The sequence below is a fragment of the Rattus norvegicus genome, chromosome 20 (assembly GCF_021556685.1).
Source record: "Rattus norvegicus strain SHRSP/BbbUtx chromosome 20, alternate assembly SHRSP_T2T, whole genome shotgun sequence".
Classification (NCBI taxonomy): domain Eukaryota; kingdom Metazoa; phylum Chordata; class Mammalia; order Rodentia; family Muridae; genus Rattus; species Rattus norvegicus.
This window is the reverse complement of record NC_141553.1, coordinates 5,425,786-5,448,328: the sequence shown is the minus strand read 5'-3', so window position 1 is coordinate 5,448,328 and position 22,543 is coordinate 5,425,786. Positions and strand designations below refer to the sequence as shown.

The 22,543-nt window shown below is 47.7% G+C and overlaps 1 protein-coding gene and 1 long non-coding RNA gene across 3 annotated transcripts; both read left to right on the top strand.

The window, feature by feature from the left end:
* Positions 1 to 289: 289 nt before the first annotated feature.
* RT1-DOb (RT1 class II, locus DOb) lies at positions 290 to 6,320 on the top strand (the record flags this gene model as incomplete). 2 transcript variants are annotated; one of them, NM_001412194.1, is given in 6 exon segments in its annotated part: positions 290 to 444; positions 2,190 to 2,459; positions 4,070 to 4,273; positions 5,344 to 5,454; positions 5,676 to 5,704; positions 5,870 to 6,320. In NM_001412194.1, coding segments are annotated over 6 exon segments (741 nt in total). In that variant the 5' UTR covers positions 290 to 353.
* An 11,539-nt stretch (positions 6,321 to 17,859) lies between these two features.
* LOC147998541 (uncharacterized) lies at positions 17,860 to 20,698 on the top strand. The gene is made up of 3 exons (XR_015645588.1): positions 17,860 to 18,231; positions 18,826 to 18,976; positions 20,125 to 20,698. It is a non-coding gene; the product is annotated as an uncharacterized LOC147998541 (long non-coding RNA).
* The last annotated feature ends 1,845 nt before the right edge of the window (positions 20,699 to 22,543 follow it).

Here is a 22,543-nt window from a genome sequence, read left to right as displayed (position 1 = left end):
AAGTGAGGACAGCAGGATACACAATAAATAACCTACTTTGTTCTAGGACCTCATCCTCCGCAGACTTTCCCGATCCTGGTCCATTTTCCCACACTTAAACCACCAACACTCACTCTCCAGGTAACCAGTTCTTGGCTTTTATAACGCAATGCCATTAAAGTGTTCTGCCTAGCAACCGATGATGCAAACTCTTCACTCTTGATTGGTTAAACAGCCTGAAGATGGTTCCAATCTCAGCGAGGCTGCATAATTATCTATACTTCGTGATTTTTTTTTTTTTTTCAGCTCTGTGGAAGACAGCTCCATTCTAAAGAGGTGTATCAGTCTCTTACTGTCCCTTTGTCCCCTCCAGAATGGGTGCTGGGAGGGCCCCCTGGGTGGTGGCTCTGCTAGTGAACCTCATGAGGCCAGATTCCTTCATGGTTGAAGGCAGAGACTCCCCAGGTAAGAACAGAGGGGTTCGTTTCTGGGTGCATTTTCTGGGATCGGCATGGGGCTAACTCCCCCCCTCCCTGTGGATCAAAGTCTCAGACTAGAGTGGCTCTGACTCTAAGGAGTCCCCTCATTGACCAGGAAACTCTCATGTCCTCCTCAGCACCCACGATGGCTGCCTGGGAAGGTCTTCCTGTACCTGAGACACAGATGCCGGGTAGGGGAGGAAGGAAGGAGACATTTTCCCCTGCTGGGTTCCTTATGCATCAACATCAGACACTAGAACCCTGAGAGCTGGAGTCAGAGAGCAGCCGAGCCTCTTAAACGAGCATCTACTCTTGTTGGGGCTGTCAGGTGACTGGCAGTAACACCTCCCGTCAACTTTTTTTTTTTCTTTTTTTTTCGGAGCTGGGGACCAAACCCAGGGCCGAGCGCTTGCTAGGCAAGCGCTCTACCACTGAGCTAAATCCCCAACCCCTCCCATCAACTTTTAAACTCCTGGTTAGCGTTCAGCATCCTACTGAGGAGTTTTGAGGTGTAAGGGAAGTTAAGGACTCAGACAAGTTGAGTATTTTAATTATTTCTGGCTTCGGGTTGCCGGGGAGATGGGCTATGCAGACACCAGCGTTGTTAGACCATGAAAATGCAGGGTTGTGAGCAGAAAACAGGATGTGATATGTAAGAAAAGACTTGCCTCACTAAATACAGAAGAGGAACAAGGCTGGGGAGGGGCGTCATTTTTCTCTGAGAACAAAAAACGCTCTGAGTTTATCATGTCCGTTTGAGAAATGGGGGGAAAATCAGCATAGAGTTTTAAATGATGGTGAAAACCCCACATGCACTTTCTTTACCTTGTAAAGAGGGGGTAGACACGCTGAGGGACTGGAGGCTGGCACCTCATCTGAACTCTGGCCCTCAGAGGGGCCTGGATGACCATGGAAGTCATTCTTAGCGGGAGGCCAAGCATTCCTGGAGGATGAGCTTAGGAATGAGCAGACCCGCAGCTCAGGCACAAAGCCATTATCCTCCAAGTCTCAGCATAGCCGCTTCACGGAGGTCTGCCCGCTCTGTCATTCTCAGGCGCACAGAACTGAGTCACAGAACGCCACCATTCAAGAACTCTTTCTCCTCCTGTCCCACCTCCTTTCCCTTCCTTCCTCTCCATGACCAGCATTCCAAGTATCTTCGACACGAGTGTAGTGTTCAGAAACATAAAATGGGCTGCAAGACAGCTCAGTGGTTAAAGCCACTTGCTGTCCAACCTGAAAACCTGAGTTTAATCCCTGGGACCCCACATGCTGGATTAGGGATGGGAGGGAATAACAGGGGAGGGGGAGGGGAGAGGGACAGGGAGGATGGGGATGTGGAGAAGGGAGGACACAGGGACTTCGGGGAGATAGGGACAGGGATGAGGGGAATCGGGAGGGAGGGCAGACAGGGGAGACAGGGTGGGGAGGGGTAGGGGAATGATGGGGAGGAAGACAGGGGGTTAGGGACGGGGTAGGAGAGACGGGGGTGGGGAATGATATGGGGATTGGGCTGTGGGGTGGGGGGACAGGACGGAAGGGGAAGGACTCACTCCTGACAACTGTTTTCCCTGTTCACATTTTAAGTGAATGCCAATAAGCCTTGACTGGCATCCTGTGACTTTGCCTCTTAATGTTGTGCTTTTGAGCATGTTGCCCGTCTGACTTTGTGCACCAGGGGCAGGCTTTCCCAGAGGTGCAGCTGGTTCCTAATCCTTTTATGGTTTCCAGAGGATTTTGTGATTCAGGCGAAGGCGGAGTGTTACTTCACCAACGGTACAGAAAAGGTCCGCTTCCTGGTCAGGTTCATCTTCAACCTGGAGGAGTATTTACATTTTGACAGTGACCTGGGGTTGTTCGTGGCACTGACGGAGCTGGGGGAGGTGGATGCTGATCAGTGGAACAAACGCCTGGATCTCCTGGAGACAAGTAGAGCTGCTGTGAACATGGTCTGCAGGCAAGAGTACAAGCTGGGGGCCCCCTTCACCGTGGAGAGAAATGGTGGGTGAAGGGGAGGTCTAGGGGTTCTCCGGGAGAACCTCATACGAGGCATTTAAGAGGTCTTAACTATCCTCTGTCTGTCTGTCTATTATTTATTTGTGTGTGTTCCGTGCATGCCACAGTGCACACATGGAGGTCAAAGGACAATTCGAGGAGTTGGTTCTCTCCTTCCATCACGAGGATCCTAGAGATTGAACTCAGGTCATCAGGCTTGGGGGCGTCTGTGACTATGCTCTGTCCTCAGCTGTGAATTGTTGGCTTAGATTTTTTTTTTCTTTTTTTTCGGAGCTGGGGACCGAACCCAGGGCCTTGCGCTTGCTAGGCAAGCGCTCTACCACTGAGCTAAATCCCCAACCCCTGGCTTAGATTTTTTAAAACCTGCTTTAATAAGGGTTCAAAAACACTTCAACCTCCCTTCTAGCCCACTACCCATCACAGGTAGTGGGAAGGAAGGTTAATTGGAAACAGGGTTTGTGGACCTGCTTAGAAGTAGTTCTTTGGGGGCTCTTCCAGCCTTCACTGTCAGCAGTCCGGTTCTCTAGCAAACACCAACACGAATCAGCCGCAGCAGTCTAGTCCACATGGCAATCACCACTCATGGATCGGTAGTGGCGGTTTGATCCAGAAGAAACCGCAAGGCTCTGCCAATTGGCCGGAGTGTGTGGAAATAGGAAGAAGCTGCCGGGGTATCACGAGAAGTTCTTTGGCAAGTCACTCTATGGAGTCATGGCAGGCAAAGATACAAGGCAAACCAACACAAGAGTGTCCTCAGGGAGGCAGAGCAAGGCGAACTAATGCCACAACCACCCCCCACTGTCTGTGGGCCATATTTATATTCTTCCCCTGCAAAATCACGCTTTCTCTCTCTCGTCTGCTTCTGCAAAACAACCTCTCACCTGTGTCAGCTTCAGCACAACATCCTCTGACACAGCCGAGATTCCAAAGAAACCAGAAATTTCCACCTCAGTGAATGGTGGTCTCCTTCTAGAAACCTCAAGTTCTTGGGGTCTTTGAGAAATAGTGTCCATTGAATACAGTGGGTGACTGGGTGGAGGGGGTGACCTGGCAGAGTGTGAATCCTCCTTGTGTGTTGGGAGCAGTGCAGTAAAACAAAGATGGTGCCGACATCCAGTCCCGTCTGGTGGTAAACAACTTATCTCGCATGTGCAGGCTTGTCCCTTTGCCAGGGCGGCCGCAGGCTAATGGGGTGATTCGTGCTCTGCCAATCCCTGAAGGACAAGTAGCACGACCACAGCCTGTTGTGTATATAAGGCTGCTCGAGGTACCCGTATCAGCAAAGAGGTGGTCCTGCAATAAAGGGCTGTTGAGAAGAATCGGACTGTGTTGCGTCTTCCTTGCACAGGTGCGAGGTGGGTGCGACACTTGTGGGCCTCTTCTGCTTCTCAGTCTAGGGGCTTGGGGACCCCACACTTCCAGCTTCTATTTGGCTGGTTTGAGATACAGATCAGGGCGGTCAGGGTCTCTAGGGACGCTCCTGTCCCTACTGTGCTTTCTGTTTCTTCTCTTGCTAGTGCCTCCGGAGGTGACGGTGTACCCAGAGAGGACCCCATTGCTGCAGCAGCACAACCTGTTGCTCTGCTCTGTGACAGACTTCTACCCTGGGGACATAAGTGTCAGGTGGTTCCGGAATGGGCAGGAGGAGAGGTCCGGGGTCATGTCCACTGGCCTTGTTAGGAATGGAGACTGGACCTTCCAGACGACGGTAATGCTGGAAATGATCCCAGAGCTTGGAGACGTCTACAGTTGCCTTGTGGAGCACCCCGGCCTCCTGAGACCTGTTTCTGTGGCATGGGGTGAGCATCCTTTTGTTTTCTGTATTTCTCAGCCTTGGCCTATATGGGCTACCACTTCTGTGTTCATTTCATGTTGATGACAAGACACATTCCCCTGATATAATAATCCTAGTACCAGGGCAGGAGAAAACAGGACAGACATCCATCCTCCGAATGCCTGGGGGACAGAGAAGGAGGGCTGTTAACCCACAGCTTGCCTCTAAGCCCGGGACCTAGTATTCTTTAACATTTTAATCTTTAGGGACATTGTCACGGGCTTTAAATCAGGGAGAGACCTGGAGAAGTGTCTTAGCTGGTGAACGGCTTGCCACATAAGTGTGAGGACCTGAGATTGGTCCCCAAAGTCGATATAAAAAATCCAGGTGCTCTGGTCCCTGCTTGTAGTTCTAGGGCCTGGGGGTGTGTGTGTGGAGACAGGGAGCCTATTAGCATGCTCTAGGTCAGCCAGGGACATTGAACTATATAGCAAGAATAGCGAAGATGGCACCAGAGGAATAACACTGGAAGTTGACCCCTTGTCTATCGCATGCACGTGAACGCACGTGCACACACACACACACACACACACACGACACACTCATACACATACATAACATAGACATTTACACCCTTACACACATGCATTCATGCACAGAGAGAGAGAGAGAGAGAGAGAGAGAGAGAGAGAGAGAGAAGGGAGAGAGAGAGAAGGGAGAGAGAGAGAGAAGGGAGAGAGAGAGAGAAGGGAGAGAGAGAGAAGGGAGAGAGAGAGAAGGGAGAGAGAGAGAAGGGAGAGAGAGAGAAGGGAGAGAGAGAGAAGGGAGAGAGAGAAGGGAGAGAGAGAGAGAAGGGAGAGAGAGAGAGAAGGGAGAGAGAGAGAGAAGGGAGAGAGAGAGAAGAGGGAGGGAGAAGAAGGGGGAAGAGGAGGGGGAGGGGGAGAGGGAGAGGGAGAGGGAATATCAGTGACCAATAGAAAGCGACTCCATTTCTAGATTTAGTTCTTCCCTGAGCAGTACTGGGCTTTGGGGCTTTAAGAAGTTGCGGCCAGAACTGGCAGCATCACATTGACTTTAAGTCTCGTTTTCTCACAGTGGCTCAGTCTGAATATTCCTGGGAAAAGATACTGAGTGGAGCTGCAGCATTCCTGCTTGGGCTGACTGTCTTCCTGGTGGGAGCTGTCATCCACCTCAAGGCTCAGAAAGGTAGCAGACCTCTGAAGAGAGCCTTCCCACCTGCCCTGGGCTTCTCCACTTCCAGCTTCCTTTACTGAGGATCTGAGGGAGGGAGGCTGTGCTCAGGTATCCCCTGTGACAGGGTTTCCTAAACCCAGGAGGAAGCAGACAAGTGCTGAGCCTGAGGGCCACAACCTCCCCCAGGAAAACCACATTTGATGCTGACTGGGGATCTCATTCTCTCTTTCCAGCGTCCATGGAGACTCAGCCTGGCAATGAGGTAAGCACTCTGGTTCCTTGTCTTTGGCTGGCGGATCACGGCCTTGTTCTTAGCCAGAGCAAGCATCATGGCGTAGGGGAGGCAGAGGTGCCTCTGGCTGGGTGATTGTCTTCTGAGCGTCTGGAGTTGGAGAAGCCTCCTGAGATCCTCTCACTCTTCCTGCAGGCTTCAAGGGCGCTTCTCCCACCTCACCCCTACTAAGATCCTAATGGAAGCTTCTCCCCCAGAGCCTGAAGAAGTGTGAAAAGGCTGGGGACCCGGGTTGGGTAAAGAATGCTGGCCGAAGGGTCTGTGAGATGTGGTCATGGATCTTCCCCTTCTGCTCTGCACCTCAGTACCCCCTCATTTTCAGGATGTGGTCCAGAAACTTCCTTAGGACCTAACCCGTTCCAGACCTAAGTTGCTTTGGTCTCTGTGGCTCAACCCTAACCCTGTGACTGGGATACCCCCGGCCTCTCTGTCTCCCAACCACAGCTTCTAGTCTTCCATACAGTTGCCTTAAAATCCTTGTCAGAAAGTAAAACAGTCACAGGTAACCACAGTGAATGTATAATTCAATGACTTATTCAAGGCAAAACCCATGTAATCACCTGCTCAGGTTAAAAAAAAAAATCAGACAGTGGTGGTCTCTGTGGAATTACTCATGCGCCTCAGCCAGTAAACACCCCCAGCACACACTGTCCATGTGGGTAATTGGATGGCTTCTTCCGTCAAACACACCTTCCTGTATACAATAATCCTTGGTCTTTCTTGTCTCCCCGACTTTCAGATGTTTGACCTCATCCTTTCTTTCTGTCAGGATTAAAGCAGTTGAGAAGCCTCAGTCTCCAGGGTGAAGAGATTATGTTGCCAGCACACACTCGGTGCCATCTGACCCACTCTTTTGCCCTTTGTGTTTTCCGTGAGTTAGCACCTGATGAGGATGTGAAGGTGGGACTCTGGTTTGACTCCTTTTGAGTCTCAAAGAGGTCATGACCTTTTCTGGAGTCACAGTGTATCTCCCTGTTTCTCTTTTCATGATGTTACAACAAGCATTGATGCTAATTGCCCGGGTCTGCTAATTTCCTGGGAGTCGCTACATTGTGACAGTCCATCTCTACGATTCCTTGTTTATTTATCCATGCTGTTGGCTCTGCTCACTGTTACCTGCACTAAATTTCAAAGTCGATGAAGGTAAAAGTGTTGGCATCTTGCAGCAATTCCAGCCTGCAGGGAGTCACCATTCTGTCCTCTGCTGCAGGGTTCTAAAACAAAGCACTAATTTCATGTAATAGCGACCTTAGCGGAGCAATAAGTTCACGGGTTTTGCTAAGTCTTGACACCTGAGCTACGTCTTTTTACTAATTTGACAGGATTGGGATTGTTTCTGCCGTATGCAGATGGGAAGGCTGTCGAAAAATTGTTTGAGCTGTGAGGGAAGCCTAGCAGCCTCCTTCAATACGGCTTCACTTTGTCTTGGTAGAAAGTATTTTTTATTAATCTTTTTATTGTTTGAGAATTTTGTACATCTGTATCATGTGTTTTGATCAAATCCACCCCCATTCTCTTTCTTCTCACTTCTCTTCTCCCCTGACCACATTTACCTCCCAACTTCATATGCGTTTTGCTTTAATTCACTGAGTCAATGTAGTTCTGCCTGGATGACATGGGGGGGGGGGGTCCATCAGCCGGAGAGTAGGTGGCCTCTCAGGAGCCACATCCTTGAAGAGCATGGAGTTTCACTCTGCAGCCGCCGTCAACTGCTTGCCAATAGCTCTTCAGCTCATAAATCCCTCCCACCCATGCTGGGATTTTGGAATGCTTGATCTTGGACTTTATATTCTAAATGGCTTTTAGCTTGTTTTGAAATAAATTACAGTTTAGTTGGTGGGAGAATTTTCTGGGGTATTTTCATTGTTTGAAAGGATATTAGTTTGTCTTAAATGGTCTCAACATTTGTTCTCTGATGTCAATAAAGAACATCAACTGTTTGAAGTAGATAAAGCCGGATCCACTCTCTGTTGCTTCATTTTTTTTTCTCTCTCTTTTTTTTTTTTTCCCCAGAGCTGGGGACCGAACCCAGGGCCTTGCGCTTGCCTAGCAAGCACTGAGCTAAATCCCCAACCCCTGTTGCTTCTTTTTAATGTAAAATTGTTTTTATTGTTTTTTCTGAGGATAGCATGCTGGTGCATCTCCTGTGCTCAGGCAGGGATCCCATGAGATGCAGGCTCCACACCAGGAAACCCAGCTGCTCCAACCCTCACTTTGACTCTTCCTTTCCACCCTTTCCTGGTTCTGTTTTGGTTCTGTTCCCCACAAGTTTTCCTATTTAGATGGTTCTTTCTGAAGATTTTTCTTCTAAAAGTCCTATGACTTTTATGTCTGATTTAGTCCATAACCTCTGTTAGTTTTTAAATATAAAATGAGATGTTATTTGCATGTAGATTTGTGTGTGTGTGTGTGTGTGTGTGTGTGTGTGTGTGTGTGTGAGAGAGAGAGAGAGAGAGAGAGAGAGAGAGAGAGAGAGAGAGAGAGAGAGAGAGTGTCTCATGCAGCCCAGGCTGGCTTCAGTAGCACCGGGTACCTGAAGCTGGCCTTGAACTCCTGATTCTCCTGCTTCTGCCTCTCAAATGCTAGGTTTACCACATGTGCCACCAGGTCTGATCCTTTCCCCTACAGATGATTAATCCCTCCAGTGCCATTTGTTGAAAACTCTACCTTCTCTCTAATGCATTGCTTTTACATTTTATCAAAAAGGTATTTAGAGGCTGCAAGATGGCTCAGTGGGTAAAGCCTGGACACTTGAATTTGATCCCAGGGACCCAGAAAATGGAGAGAGAGAGAGAGAGAGAACGAGAGCGAGTACTATCTCCCACAGGTAGTCTTCTGGCCTCCGACATAGCATGCATATGCCCCTACATACATGCACATGTGTGCATACACATGCTGGAGCACACACATGCACACATAAACACACAACATAATAAAAACAAAAATGCTAAACCTTTATTTGGACATACCTCATTGGCCTGTTTCTGGGTTTTTGTTCTGTCCTGTTTGTCCATATTCCTTGGCCAGTATTACTTGTCTTCATTTTGATAGAAGTATTAAAATTGGGCAGATTGATTCCGGTCTCTTCATTCCTTTTCAAGATAGTGTTAGCCCTTTCCCTGTTCCTGCCGTCTGTGACAATGGCGCTGAGTTTTCCGTATGCCTTTCTTTTCTGCCCTAGCAGGTCTAGCTCAGGTTTCTGCATTCATTTGTTGTTTGTTTAGTGATTAGGTTTATTCGTTTTATTTTGTGTGTGAGGGGTTTCCCTGCATGAATATCTGTGCATCGTGTGTGTGTGTGTGTGTGTGTGTGTGTGTGTGTGTGTGTGTGTGTGTGTGTGATGGTCAGAACAGGGTGACAGGGGCCTGGAACTGGAGTTATAGTTCATTGGGAGCCACCATGTGGGTTCTGGAACTGAACCTGGGTCCTATGGAAGAGCAGAGTGCTCTTAGTCACTGAGCCACCTCTCCAGCCCCCTTGACTCATTTACTGTGCTCTCTTAGACCCGTGCCTAAATATTTCATTTCTGGAACTAGTCGACAAAAGTAACCAGAGTACATCAGTCTGACTTTGTCTGTTTCCCTTTTTCTTCCACCTCCTTTGTTTGGATTTCTCCAGACAGGGTTTCTCTGTAAAGCCTTCACTGTCCTTCAGCCTGGCTGAACTTGCTTTGTAGACCAGACTGGCTGCAAACTCAGAGATCTGCCTGCCTCTGCCTCCATGAGTGCTGGGTGGGATTAAAGGCCTGTGCTACTATGGCCCAGCAATTTCCTGTGTCTTTCCTCTCAGCGCTGAAGGAATCTAGGACATTATAAATGAATGCCCACGTTCCATCCCTGAACTGCATCCCACGCCCTCTTGGCCATTTTATTTATTTAAAATTTGAAGTAGGGTCTCACCAAGTTGCCTGCAGTGACCTCAAGGTCATTTTGCAGCCTAGGCTGTCCTTGAACATGGTATCTTCCTGCCCCAGTTTCCCAAGTAGCTGGACTCACGGGCCTGTGCCATCTGGCCAGGTGACTCATCCCCTCGCCCACAGGGTCACTCTCCTGAAAGCTTGGTGTCCTCTGGGGCAGACAGAGGAAGAGTGCCTCATCTTTCCTCCCCTCTGGGAAGCCGTAAGGAGATCTGTTGCAAGGGGCACATTCTCGCAGGGAGCTCATCACAGCCTGAAAGGCATTGTGTGTTCATGGCTGGTATACAGAAATGCAGTTCCTTTTCATGCTTATCTTCTGTCACGTACAAGAGACTAAAGAGGAAGAGGATCTTTGACATGGGAGTCACCACAACCATGTAGTACTCACCAGTCAGTCAGTCTGACTGCTAGATCCTCCGGGAAAGGTCAATCCACAACCACAGATACGGAGACTCAACCATCCTGTTCTCCTTTTAGTTAATGTGACATTCTGGACTGAGCTACTGAAGCCATATCTTAATACTCCTGCACTCCTCTCTGTGTCTGTCTCTGTGTCTCTGTGTTTCTCTGTCCCTTTCTGTCTCTGTCTCTCTCTGCCTCTCTGTCTGTCTCTGTCTCTGTCTCTGTCTCTGTCTCTCTCTCTCTTTCTGAAACAGGGTCTTACCATGTAGCCCCGGCTGTCCTGGAACTCACAGAGACCCCACTGTCTAAGAAGGAAATTTTCTGTGTCAAAGAAGATGCGCACCATTTCCCACACGGTCTCACATGGCTTTGGGAACAGTCACTGGCCTTACTCCATCACCGCTGACCAGGTCTTCATTTGTCTCCATCTCCTGCTGAGTTGTTGGATGAAGGTGTTAGTAACCCTTTTTAGCCGCCTGGTGTCTGAATGACTGTGGTGGCCGGCCGCCTTCCACCTCCTCTCTGGGAGCATTTGCTTCCTTCCATGTCTATAATGTTTACCGTCGCTTTAAAGAACCATTTCTAGTTTAAACTCTTATATTTCTATTTGTCAGTTTTCCTTTATAATGATGCCTGCTATACCTTTTAATAATTCTCTTTATCTCCCGGTGCCTTCCTTAAGTTTGAATTAACATCCCTTTTTAAATGTTCTCATGATAAAAGGGCATACTAATCCTAAATGCCTGTCCTGTAACAATATAACATTTATAGGAATTAATGTCTCATTAAGGACCCTTTTAACGAGCTTCTGGTCTTTCTGATGTGTTGTCCACCTGACCTTGTTGTCAGTTCCTCTGCACTCTCAGGGCTTATGCTCTGAGGCAGACAAGGGACAGCGGAGGTGGAAGACTATGAAGATGACCGACAACACACACACAAGACGACAGATACTCAACCACAGCAAAGCCCACGGATCTGTGATAGAATCCGACTGGAGAAGAGACTGGAGGGGCCTGGGCAGAGAAAATCACCTTTGCAAAAATAACCTTTCCAGCCTGTTGTGCTCTGCACAACTTTAATCCCAGAATCCGGATGCAGAGACAGGTGGATGGGTCTGTGATCCTGAGGACAGCCTGGTCTACATGGTGAATTCCTGGACAGCCAGAGCTGTCTCAAAAATTAAAAAAAAAAGTGTGTGTGTGTGTGTGTGTGTGTGTGTGTGTGTGTATGTGTGTGTGTGTGCACGTACACACACACATAATATGCATATGCATATATATTCTGTTCTGAGCTGGGTCATTATGGAAGAAGTCTGTGGCCTTCCACACAGGTGCACTGTATCCCACTGCTGCTGTGGGGTCTGACAAGGGGAAACTGGGTAGGGAACTGGAGGGGAAGGTCTTAGGGAGGCATTAATCTAGGGAGTGAAGTAATGGCTTCACTGGTGGAAACTCTGAATGTCACGGTTTTAAAGAGAATAGAGAAGTGGGAAAACTATTTCCAGAAACAGGAGACACAAAATCAGACATCAACTTCCCCCACACTGTTAATGAAATGGCACTGTGCTGTGTTAACTCTAGAGGACGACTTTGAGCTAAGAAATGCAGAAAGCCCTCAAGGTTCTTGTCCTGACACCCTCACCTGTTCTGGGTAGTAACAGAAAATCGAAACAAGTGGAACAGGAAGCTATAGATGGGATCCCTCAAAGCTGATACTAACCAGCGCAGATTGTCTCCAGACAAAGGACCAGAACAAGAGCCACAGGTGACAGCAGTGAGGACAGAGGGAATCATGCTTTAGCCATAAAAGGAAATCCAAATTAATGCTTAGATAGTCAGCAATTAAATGGATAGGAAACAAGAAGATTCAAGATGAGAGTTAAGTGAAGTCAGGGGAAAAGAACGGACAGAGTTGTAAATGAAAACTAAGGGGTGATGTATTTCCGAAATGTATTTCCGTACTACAGACCATTGCAAAATGGCACCAGTCAAGACATTGACGGTGGAACAAAATATCTCTCGATTGGGCTTCAAGAAGTGGAGGCACATCTCTATCTCATGGTCAGGGGCAGAGGCCAGCCCTCCCACCACAGGACGCAGCCCAGCCAGGTCTCGTGGTTCTGCCCTGGGGAGTCTCAGGTCTGCTTACTGAGCTACCCTTCCTGTGAGGAAGCTTGCCTGTCTGCAGATGGGAGCTTCATCTGTTTTCTCCCTCTCCCTGGGAGTTGAGAAGGTGATAGCCTCCTCTTGTTTCTTTTCCTCAGTTGCTGTTAGAGCAAACTTTCGTTAGAAACATTGTTTCCATCCCCCCCCCCCCCCCCGCCCCCAGTGTTGGCTATTGGCTTTCCTAGGATTACTATTGCTGTAATGAAACACCATGACCAGGCAGTTTGGGGAGAAGGTTTGTTTAGCTTGTGCTTCTACGTCACTGTTCGTCAAAGGGAGTCGGGACAGGAATCCAAATAGTGCAGGGATCCGGAAGAAGGAGTCGATGCAGAGGCTTGCAGGATGCTGCTTTCCTGGCTTGCTCAGACTGCTTTTTTACAAAACCCATTGTAGGGGTGGTCCCGCCTGCAATGATCTGGGCCATCGCCCATCAGTCACTAAGTAAGAAAATGCCTTACAGCCGGATGTTATGAAGGCATTTCCTAAGTTGAGGTTCCCTCCAATCAGGTGACTCCAGCCTGTACCAAGTTAACACAAAATGCACAAGAATCAACCCCCAGGCCTTGTGTGTGGCTTTCCCCAGTCCAGCTCTGTTGCTAAGCCACATTCCCAGCTGGGGGCCGGGTGGGCAAAGAAACAAAGAGCAGCAAAATAATAGCGGACCTGGGTGGGGCTCGCCTTTAATCCTTGCCCTTCAGAGGCCCAGGCAGGCAGATCTACAAGTTCGAAGCCAGCCTGGTCTACAGAGCAAATTACAAGACCGCCAAGAGAAGTCGGGATCTGAGGGGGGAAAATAAAGAAAAAGAAAACAAAATTGTGGGTGTTCAGTAGATGTTCTATTTTCATGGGGGAGACGGAAGGGATGAGACAAAGAGGACACCCTGAGCAGAAACTGTGGGAGGAAGGTGGGGAGGACAGAGCCTCTAATGAGACGCTTTCCTCACCTCCAGAATCCTTACTTCTGCAGGGTCAGAGACGCAAGGCCTATTTGGTCTTTGTTTTCATGTCCGACTGTGACAAAATGCTTTTTGCCCCGTGGCCGTCCCAGGACAGTACAGTTTTGAGTGTGAGATGGGCCACACGCCAGTAGGTGGCGACAGTGAACTTCGTACAGTCGGGGGATCAGTTGGGGTCCTGTCCCTGGGTCACAGGTCTGGACTGGGAAAGGCCAGAGATCCTGTCCAGAGGGTGGCGGCCAAGTGTCTCTCATTTCACCGAGTGCTCCGTCAGCGTTCCAGTGGGCGATGCCGCCCGCCAGAGAGGACGTTTTGGATGCTGGAGAAGCAAAGAAGCGTGAGATGGGGGAGCTTGAGTCCGCTTTAGCGTGACAGCACGGAGTAAAGTTACGTGCTTAAAACCGAAGCCCGAGAAAGGGCTGAAGAGATGACCAAGGACTCTTGTGCTTGCGGGGAACCTGGTTCACTTCCAGGGTCCATGCAGTGGCCCACAAACTCCTGTAACTCCCGCCCCAAGAGATCTTCTGGGCTCCCCAGGTATCACACCACACACACACACACACACACACACACACACACACACACACACACACACGCACGAACGCACAGATGCACAAATATATGTGCGAGAGTAAGATAATAAAAATTTAAACAAACACACGCCTCTGAGCTGTCACTCGGTGACACCCTTTCCACATCAAGTTTTTGTAATTCTTTGTCAAATGTATTCCTGATACTCTAGCAAACATATTTTATCATCTATATATATTTTTTATTAAAGATTTATTTATTTATTATGTAAGTACGCTGTAGTTGTCTTCAGACACACCAGAAAAGGGCATCAGATCTTATTACAGATGGCTGTGAGCCACCACGTGGTTGCTGGGAATTGAACTCAGGACCTCTGGAAGAGCAGTCAGTGCTCTTAACCACTGAGCCATCTCTCCAGCCCCTTATCATCTATATATCATCATCGGAATGCATGTATAAAACTTAAAAATTAAACAATAGCTATGGGATTCAATGAAAGCAAGAGCCCTTCCTATATTTGGTTTTAAGAAAACATGTTTACTCTTCCATTTCATTGGATAATTTTAACATGAATGGAGCCTGAATTATGTCAAATGTCTTTTGGGGGGTGGGGATATCTAAGAATAGATGAATGTGTGAGAATTCAAATCACACACAGTTTTCTGTGCTGGTTAGCATTTTTGTCAACTTCACACAAATTGGAAGTCACCTGGGAAGAGAACATCTGAGTTGAGGAATTGCTGATTGATGGAAGAGGGACCAGCCCATTGTGGGTGAGGCCACGAGTGTAGGTTGTTCTGGGTTCCTTAAGAGAGCAGGCTGAGCAAATCTCCAGGAGCAAGCCAGTAAGCAGTGCTCCTCCATGGCCTCTGCTTCAGTTCTTATCTTCAGGTTTCTGCCTTGAGATCCCGCCCTGACTTCCTTCATGATGGATTGTACTCTGGGAGGTGAAATAAACCCTTTCCAAGTTGGTTTTGGCCAGAGTTTTATTACAGAAATGGAGAGCAAGCTAGGATATTTATTTGCTGAAAAACTGAAATTAAATCAGAAGTTTGTGCAACATATATCACCAAATATTTGTAAATGAAAAACTGGACTTCTTTTGAACAAGGTGCAGGAGAAATCAGTACAGGAATTTAAAAGTGGTGGTGCACCCCTTCGATCCTAGCACTCGGGAGGCAGAGGCAGGAGGATCTCTGAGTTCAAGGACAGCCTGGTCTACAGAGTGAGTTCCAGGACAGCCAAGGCTACACAGAGAACCCTGTCCTGAAAAACCAAAACAGAAACAAACATACAAAACCCCCCAATGCAGCATTTCCATCACCAGTGCACACAGGCCGGAAGTGAAGAGAGGGCTCAGGCCAATGAGCTAAAGATTTTATCTTCAGAAAGTACAACAGATAACATTAGTTTTAGCCCAAATGATCAGAAGAAAGGGGTACCAAATAGAGCATAATTCAGTGTGGAAATTGGGGACATCAGAGAAACAGTCAGTTAGGTTTGTGAACTCCCGTGAGACTGAGAGACAAGGCATTAGACAGACAGGGGAAGGGGCCAAGGCTAAGTAATAAAGGTGAGAATTTCTATGATGGCTGGCTTCCTCCTCTGACTTGAGCTTTTGTCTGTCTGTAGGTCCCCTGGTGATGGAGTGGCTCACCAAGTTCAAGGCTGGATCAATCCATGTCACATGAGAGTTGTGGACCAATCAACCAGCCTGTCTGTGTTCAAACTGACCACCCCTAAAGCAGAGGAGGAAAAGTCCAGAGCTATAAAGCCCAGCCCTCAAGAAGAGCTTGGATTTTCAGCTTCTGGGGTGTGCATCTCAGTCCTCTACACCCTGCTCTGCATAGTTGTGTGTGTTGTGTGGTGTGTGTGTGTGTGTGTGTGTGTGCACGCAGACACACATGCATGTGCCCCCTGTGTGTTTGCTTCCTCACTCCCAATAAACACCTTCCTTTACCTGCTGATTCTGTGTGCCATGTGTGAGATTTCTCTGCTGCCCTGTTATATTTCAGATTTTTCTTGCCTTTTAATTCTTTCGCTGGCAGAAAAAATGAATCCAATCCAGGCCCCTTAGACCATATCATTTAAGAGCTCCAGACTGTATCAACACTCACCAGGAAAAAAGAAAACCACAGCAATATTAAGAACAAGAGTAGGGACATAATTGTGTGCATGCAGGATGTATAGCATACTGTCTCCATAGAGGCAGTGCTGATGTTTAAGGTCCTGTTCCCCAATTGGTTCTTGACCTGTCAGTAAAGAAAGCCAAGGGCCAATTGCTGGACAGAAGGTACAGACAGGACTTCTGGGTCCCTGGAGGAAAAGGGGACACAAGGAAAGAGAGAGAAAAGTTTGATATGCTTTGGAGAGAGAAGAATCAGAGAGCTTTGTGAGGTCTCAGGAGGAGCAGTGGGCTGTGGCCGCTCCAATAGGTGGGTGGTCAGAGATGTTTAGCAGAAAGTAGATTCAACTGACCAACTAAGGTTTAGGGTAGATGGGAGGTATGGAGCTAAAAGTATTGATAAAGACATACTTTTCCAGATGGGAGATAATAGTGTCCAGCAATTGTGTCGAAAGGCAAGTTGAAAATGAACAAATGTGTGTATGCTTTTATTCATGGATTCAAGGGAAGCTGTCCAGGGTGGGGGAGCTGGTAGTGTGACACCCACCTCCTGGAACTAAACTGTAGTAGCAAAAACCTACACCCAACAACAGTCTATGAAAAACTTTATACATTAGACCACTCAGATGAAGTGAACATACTGTCTATAAAATACATGGTGGATGCCATGGCCACCCAAGATAAGACTAAGAGGACATGGTCCTGTCTCTAACAGTTAGGTTGGACTCGTACTTATAGCATTGCTACAGAGTCAGCGCTTGTTCAGGTGTCTGCAGTGACAAAGTCTACTAGGTATTTAAGGAAGACATGACATCACTACAAATGGAAGAGGAGTGTGTCCTGGTTAGTGTTTGAAGCCATCGTTATCCTTGTACAAATAAAGAAAGAAAGAAGAAAAAGAAAAGAAAGGAAAACAAGAAAAACTTCTAGACAAATGCCCCTTATGAGCATATATTTAAAAATTATTAATGAACGCTTAATAAATAATATCAAATAAATAAATAAGCAGGACTGGTGACATACTTGTGTGATCGCAGTGCCTGAAGATGGGATGTTAGAGCCATTCTCAGAGCCCATACACTACAAAGCACATGGTTGGCTGGATTGGGTCAGCTTCCCACCACTTGTCAGCCTCCTATGTAAGGTGACTTACAGAGTCCACACTAAAAAGCAAATGCCAAGGAAATCCAACAACCTTATACTTATGTATTCATAATAATAGACCAAAACTTAAAATGTATAATTTTTTCTGATAATGCACCTAGAAATTTATTTGCAATATCACTTGATATATTTATATATATATAAATTTGACAAACAACATATACAATCCGTAACCTGAAAACTATACAACAGGGGTGAGGAAAACCATAGGCTACCAAATGAATGGGAAGATGAACCATCTGCGTGGAGAAGACCAAGTGTTGGTGATAATCAGTCCTCTCTTAATTCATATCTATATTTGACACAGTTTCAATCTAAATGACGTTATTGAAGAAGTTGATACATTGACATGGACATGCAAAATATGGAAAAGAAAAATTTTCAAAACGAAGATAGATGGAGGTTTAGGATGCTTGATTTTAGAACTTTTTATACAGTTTTATCAAAACAATGTAGTATGAATATATATATATTCATATATATGGTATATGTTACATATATCCCAAATGTAAGTATATAATATAATTATATAGTTTAAGTATATAATCATCCTTTGACAAAAGTACCCAGTGGGGAAATATTTTTTAAATAGTTGGTACTGAAATAATTGAGTATCTACACACAAAAATTGAATCTATACCCCATCTCAAATGAAAGCCCCAGATGGATCACAGATGCCCAGGTTCTATTGTGAAATGTCCCTCACAGTAGCACACGTTTGGGCATTTTGTCACCAGCAGGGGGCGCTGTATTGAGAGGCTGCGGAACCTTATGAGCAGTGGCCTATTGAGCTGCAGCAGGTTGCTGGTGGTGGACCTTGAAGGTAACATCTGCTTCCGGTTCTGGCTCCAGTCCACTTCCTGGTCGGTGAAAATGAGCTGCACAGGAAACCGAAACTGCTACAGAGGAAACTGCCATAAACGGCTCTGCAGCGTCTTAGCCGCCATGATGGTCCGAGCCCCTCTTAATGGTGGGCAAAAATGAGTCTTTCCAACCTTGTTTCTGTCAGGTATTCTATCCCACGGACGTGAAAAGCAATATGCTAGTCTGAAGCACATTTTTCTTAAAAAAGAAATCAAGAAAACAAGAGGGGTACACTGGAAAGCCAATGGGGTGGTGGTGAATCAAGACCGGAAATAGGCAAGGCACTGAGGAGGGTGCGGTGCAGGCTCAGTATCGTGGTCCTCTGAGTCCATGGAAAGCAGTGATGAGAAAGTGGTCTGTCTGCAGAGCTGGAGGTGAGAATCAATGACGCCAGAGAGAACTCTGGTTCTGCAGGGGCTGCAGAGGGATTTACAGATTATGGCGGGGATGGTGAAATGCGTCACTGATGGAATACCGTGTATAACGATGACCTCAGGAAGAGGGGATGGATCCAAGGGACAGAAGATAAAGGTTGGGGTTTTTTGTTGGATGAGCATGCAAACATGGTATGGAGCTCACAGATGAGCAAGTAGACACTCTGTGTGAATGATCACAAGGGTGCTACGATGAAGACGGTGAAGAGATACAGGAAGCAGCGGGGAAGGAACGGAGTCCTCTTCTGGCCTCCATGAGCATACACACACACACACACACACACACACACACACACACACACACACACACACACACACACACACACACACACGAATAAAAAATAGTTAAAAAAATCTAGCCAAAAAATGTTTTTTAATATTGTGGGGTCTTTGATTGTCTCTTTTAATCTTAGGATATGACACATCGTCCCAGTAACTCCTTCACTGCACAATCCCAGCTGTCTGTGATTTCCTAGTAATCTCTGATTTCCTAGTAATCTCGTGTATCATTTCTTTTATGTCGATTTCCCCCAGTTGCACTTCTGTGCTTCTCCCAGGCCTTCTTGGTGACTTAGTCTGCCGGAGACTGGTGATGTTGCCTCATACTCCCTCCTCATTGGCTGGATCAGAAACCAGCATCTGTAAAGCCTCTTTGTCATCGGATGTCTCTAGTTCAGCTTTTGTGGTAAGTGTGAAGTTTAAATGTTAGAGTTTTGGGGAAGGGAAACCTGCGTGGGAAGTTCCCCTTGTACAGGCGCATCCTGGAGTGTCCTGCTCTTGTGTCTACAAAATTATCCCATTTCAAAGGGAGACAGTGGGGTGAGCAATAGGACAGGGGGACATAGAGCACTGTCAGTTACAATCAGGCCATGTATTCAGTGTCACCACCTTAATGTATGTCCCTTAGAGGAAATCTAGGAGACAGGTCAATGGGATGGGACCGACATGTGTGCTCCCGGTTCAGTTCTGTCAATGGATTGGAGTGGCTATAGACCCATGAGGGAGTAGCTGGTTCTCACAGCGTCTGAGTAAACACTATGTCATGCTTTGCTAGGGGTGAGGAGGGAGCTGGGGATAGGGGAAACAGCTAAATTCTCTATGACCCCGACGAGTCTTAAGAGGGCTGTAGAATTCAAGAGAAAAATGGCACCTGGTCCCATTAATGGCACCCCACTTAATATTCAAAACAAAACCCCTAATCAAACTTGGCTTCTTTCTGCCGTGTGTGGTTGGAACTGGGACCCTGTTCCCATATCCATGAGTATCCTTTGGGGTCAGACAGGTGAGCAGTACATTTCCAGGCCCCTGCAGCCATAATGGTATCTACAGGGTCTCCTATCGCTATCGCTGGGCTATGCTGTTTCTCTGCTTTTAAGGTGGAGAGCACACACGACTCACGAAGTACATCGCTGTGTACTCAGAAATATGGACTCACCCAGTCTTCACACTGGTCCTCTGAGGTGGTATCACCATTCATACTAGGGATGGGGAAGCCGGCGCAGAAGCTCTAAGGAACCTGTGTGAAGTCCCAGGAGTCAAAGATAAAGCCACAGTGGGCATCCGAGCACCCCGGTTTCAGAGGAGGGTGATGTAACCGTCTGCCCTGTGCCTCTCATTGCTGGTGGGGCAATACACACACACACACACACACACACACACACATGCATACATACATACATGCATATGTACTTCATATGACCACTGTCACTACCCACATGGGACAACTGAAGGAGTCTGCCTGGACTTTTCCTCCATCTTTCCCCACATCCTGCATGCATCCTGTCTTAGGGATGGGGGTCTGCTGCTGTCGCTGAGTGTGCCCTTTCCTCTCAGGTCCTGAGGGATGAAGTCTGCGCAGACAGCTGTGTGGACAGCCCAGGGTCCACGGGGGACGTAATGCCTGGTGTCGTCTGGGAGACTCCAGATCTTGATTTACGTCTTCAGCGTCACAAAGCGCCTTCCAGGAGCACTGTGGCGGTTATCAGAATCGGTTTACAGGGCAGGACGGTTGCTACGGCTCCCGGTTCAGAGGTTTCAGCCTATAGTCCCTTGGCTCCATCTCCTGGGGTTATAGTGAGGCAGATCATCATGGCGAGACACGGGGGGAGAAAACAAACTGCTCATCTTGTGGCTGCCTGGAAGCAAGGAAAGAGGAAGGGTCCAGAGACTCTATGTCCCCAACTGCTGATTTCCTTCTGTCCTCCACCTCCTAATGCCCCTGCCTTCTCTTAGTAATGTCCTGGCAGGAACCAAGCCTTTGATATTCTTGGTAGCCTTCAGGACAGAGGCTGTAAACCAGAAAGCGATGTATGTACAGGTTACCACAGACTGCAGAGATGCTTCCAAAATGCATCTGCTTCAAGCCACTGGCCTGTGGCCTGCATTTCTTCTGTAAATGAACTTGAATTTGAATCTTCTGAAGTTCAAATGGCGTGTCTGTGCTCGCTCTGCGGCCTGCATGACTCTTTCTTTGGATTTTCTAAAATGTTACTTAAAGAGAAAAACTTGCATAATTATAAAACCCATAATATATATATACATATATATATACATATATATATAACTCATTCTTCAAGAAGAGTGGCTGTGAGGCCCTGCAAGTGCACTTGATGCCTGAAGTGGACACAAGTTGATTACTAGTTTCACACTTGGCCCCACTGACCAAGCCCTGATTTCAGGGGTGCTGGCTGAGGAGAGGGTTTCTTCCTGAGTTCCCTAGAGGGAGTCCACAGCCCTTCTCTCCTGCAGGTATGAACTGAAGATGTCCCCTGTAAAACTTTGGCCGCTTGTCTTCTGCAGCCAGATGGGGTCTACACTGGCCTCAGTCTTAGTGCCCTGTCTCCACACAGAACCACAGCCTGAGTCAGGGAGGCACCACGGGATGAGGTTTTGGGATTCCCTTCCTTTCAAGCCAGGGCAGAGGTGGGTGGCTGTTTTGTGTGAGACAGGAGGGGCATAGACCCTGCCAGGGACTGGACAGACGGCTGAGCAGGAGCTGACAGAAGCCCAGGGCCCTGGTGTTGTAATGCGATTTTAGCCAATCAGCAAAAGGACTCCTGATGACGCTTCTGTCGCTAGGTGAAAGGCCTGTGTGAAGAGCCCTGGGAGAGCTGGAAATCCCCTGTGCGTCACGGGCTTCCTTTCACAAAGCCCAGGAGTTTTCCTCTTAGGGAAGGTGTGGAAGAGGTAGAGGCTGCGGATTATTGTTGGAGGCCTGAGGTGGGGGCTGAGGGCCCTGACAACATCCACCACCATGGTCCCTGAATGGCCACGTTTGTCTGCTAAGCTGTTCCACATCTGAGTTATGTTTCTCCTTAATGCTCCCTGTGTGGGCTGAGGAGATCTGTGTCTGTCTGAGCACAGCTGCTGGTGACCCATGCTGTCCTCTGGTCCTCTATATCAGTGTGCGGTGTGGACCCTGAAAGGCTCACACCGTGCCACTGGAGCCCTCATGGGACGTTCTTGTTGCCATCTCTACCCCTTTCCCTTTTCCCTGGTCAGCTCTGCCCTTAGATCCTGTCCCCAGTTTGACTAGGATCTAAAGTGACAGGGACGGTGTTGTGGTTCGAGGGAGAGAGACTTATTGTTTAGTCATTGTCATCTGTCAGGCACCACTCCAGCTGATGGATAATGAGACTCAGGAGTGTGTACCTGAGGAGAGATGCATTGGGAGGACACGTTGCTGATGCTGTGGTTTGGGCTGGTGTAGTGGGACAAGCCTGTGGACGTCCCTTCCTGAAGCTGCTGCATTATACCATTAGCCCTTTGTCCTTGAAACTCTAGGCAGCAGTATATGGAAGCCCCGAAAGGCTATGGCATTTTCCTTAGCTGACGTTGTGTTTGCAGAGGATTTAAACAGCAGAAGACTCCTTAGAGAACAGTTGGGTTGGTTAACTTCTCCTGTGATTTCATTGCATTACCATGAATGCCGTAGACTCCTGCATAGGGAAGGGCATGAGCCAGCATTTTACAAAGGGAAGCTCAGGATTAGAAAGAGGCTCAGCCACTCCTTAAGAACTCTGCTGTCTCACCTGAGGTGCCCCAGAGGGTCAGCTATAACAAAACATGTTCCCTCTGTCTCCCAGTACACGTCACACTCATCGCTCCCACTAAAACCCGAAGTATAAGAACAGTAGATTTGAAGAATTATCCCAAAGTTGTCTATACTTTTCTCTTTTGGTTCTTTAAGCCCCAAACACATTCAGTCTGCAGTTTGGAAGGGTTTACTCTGTAACTGAGAGAAACAGACACC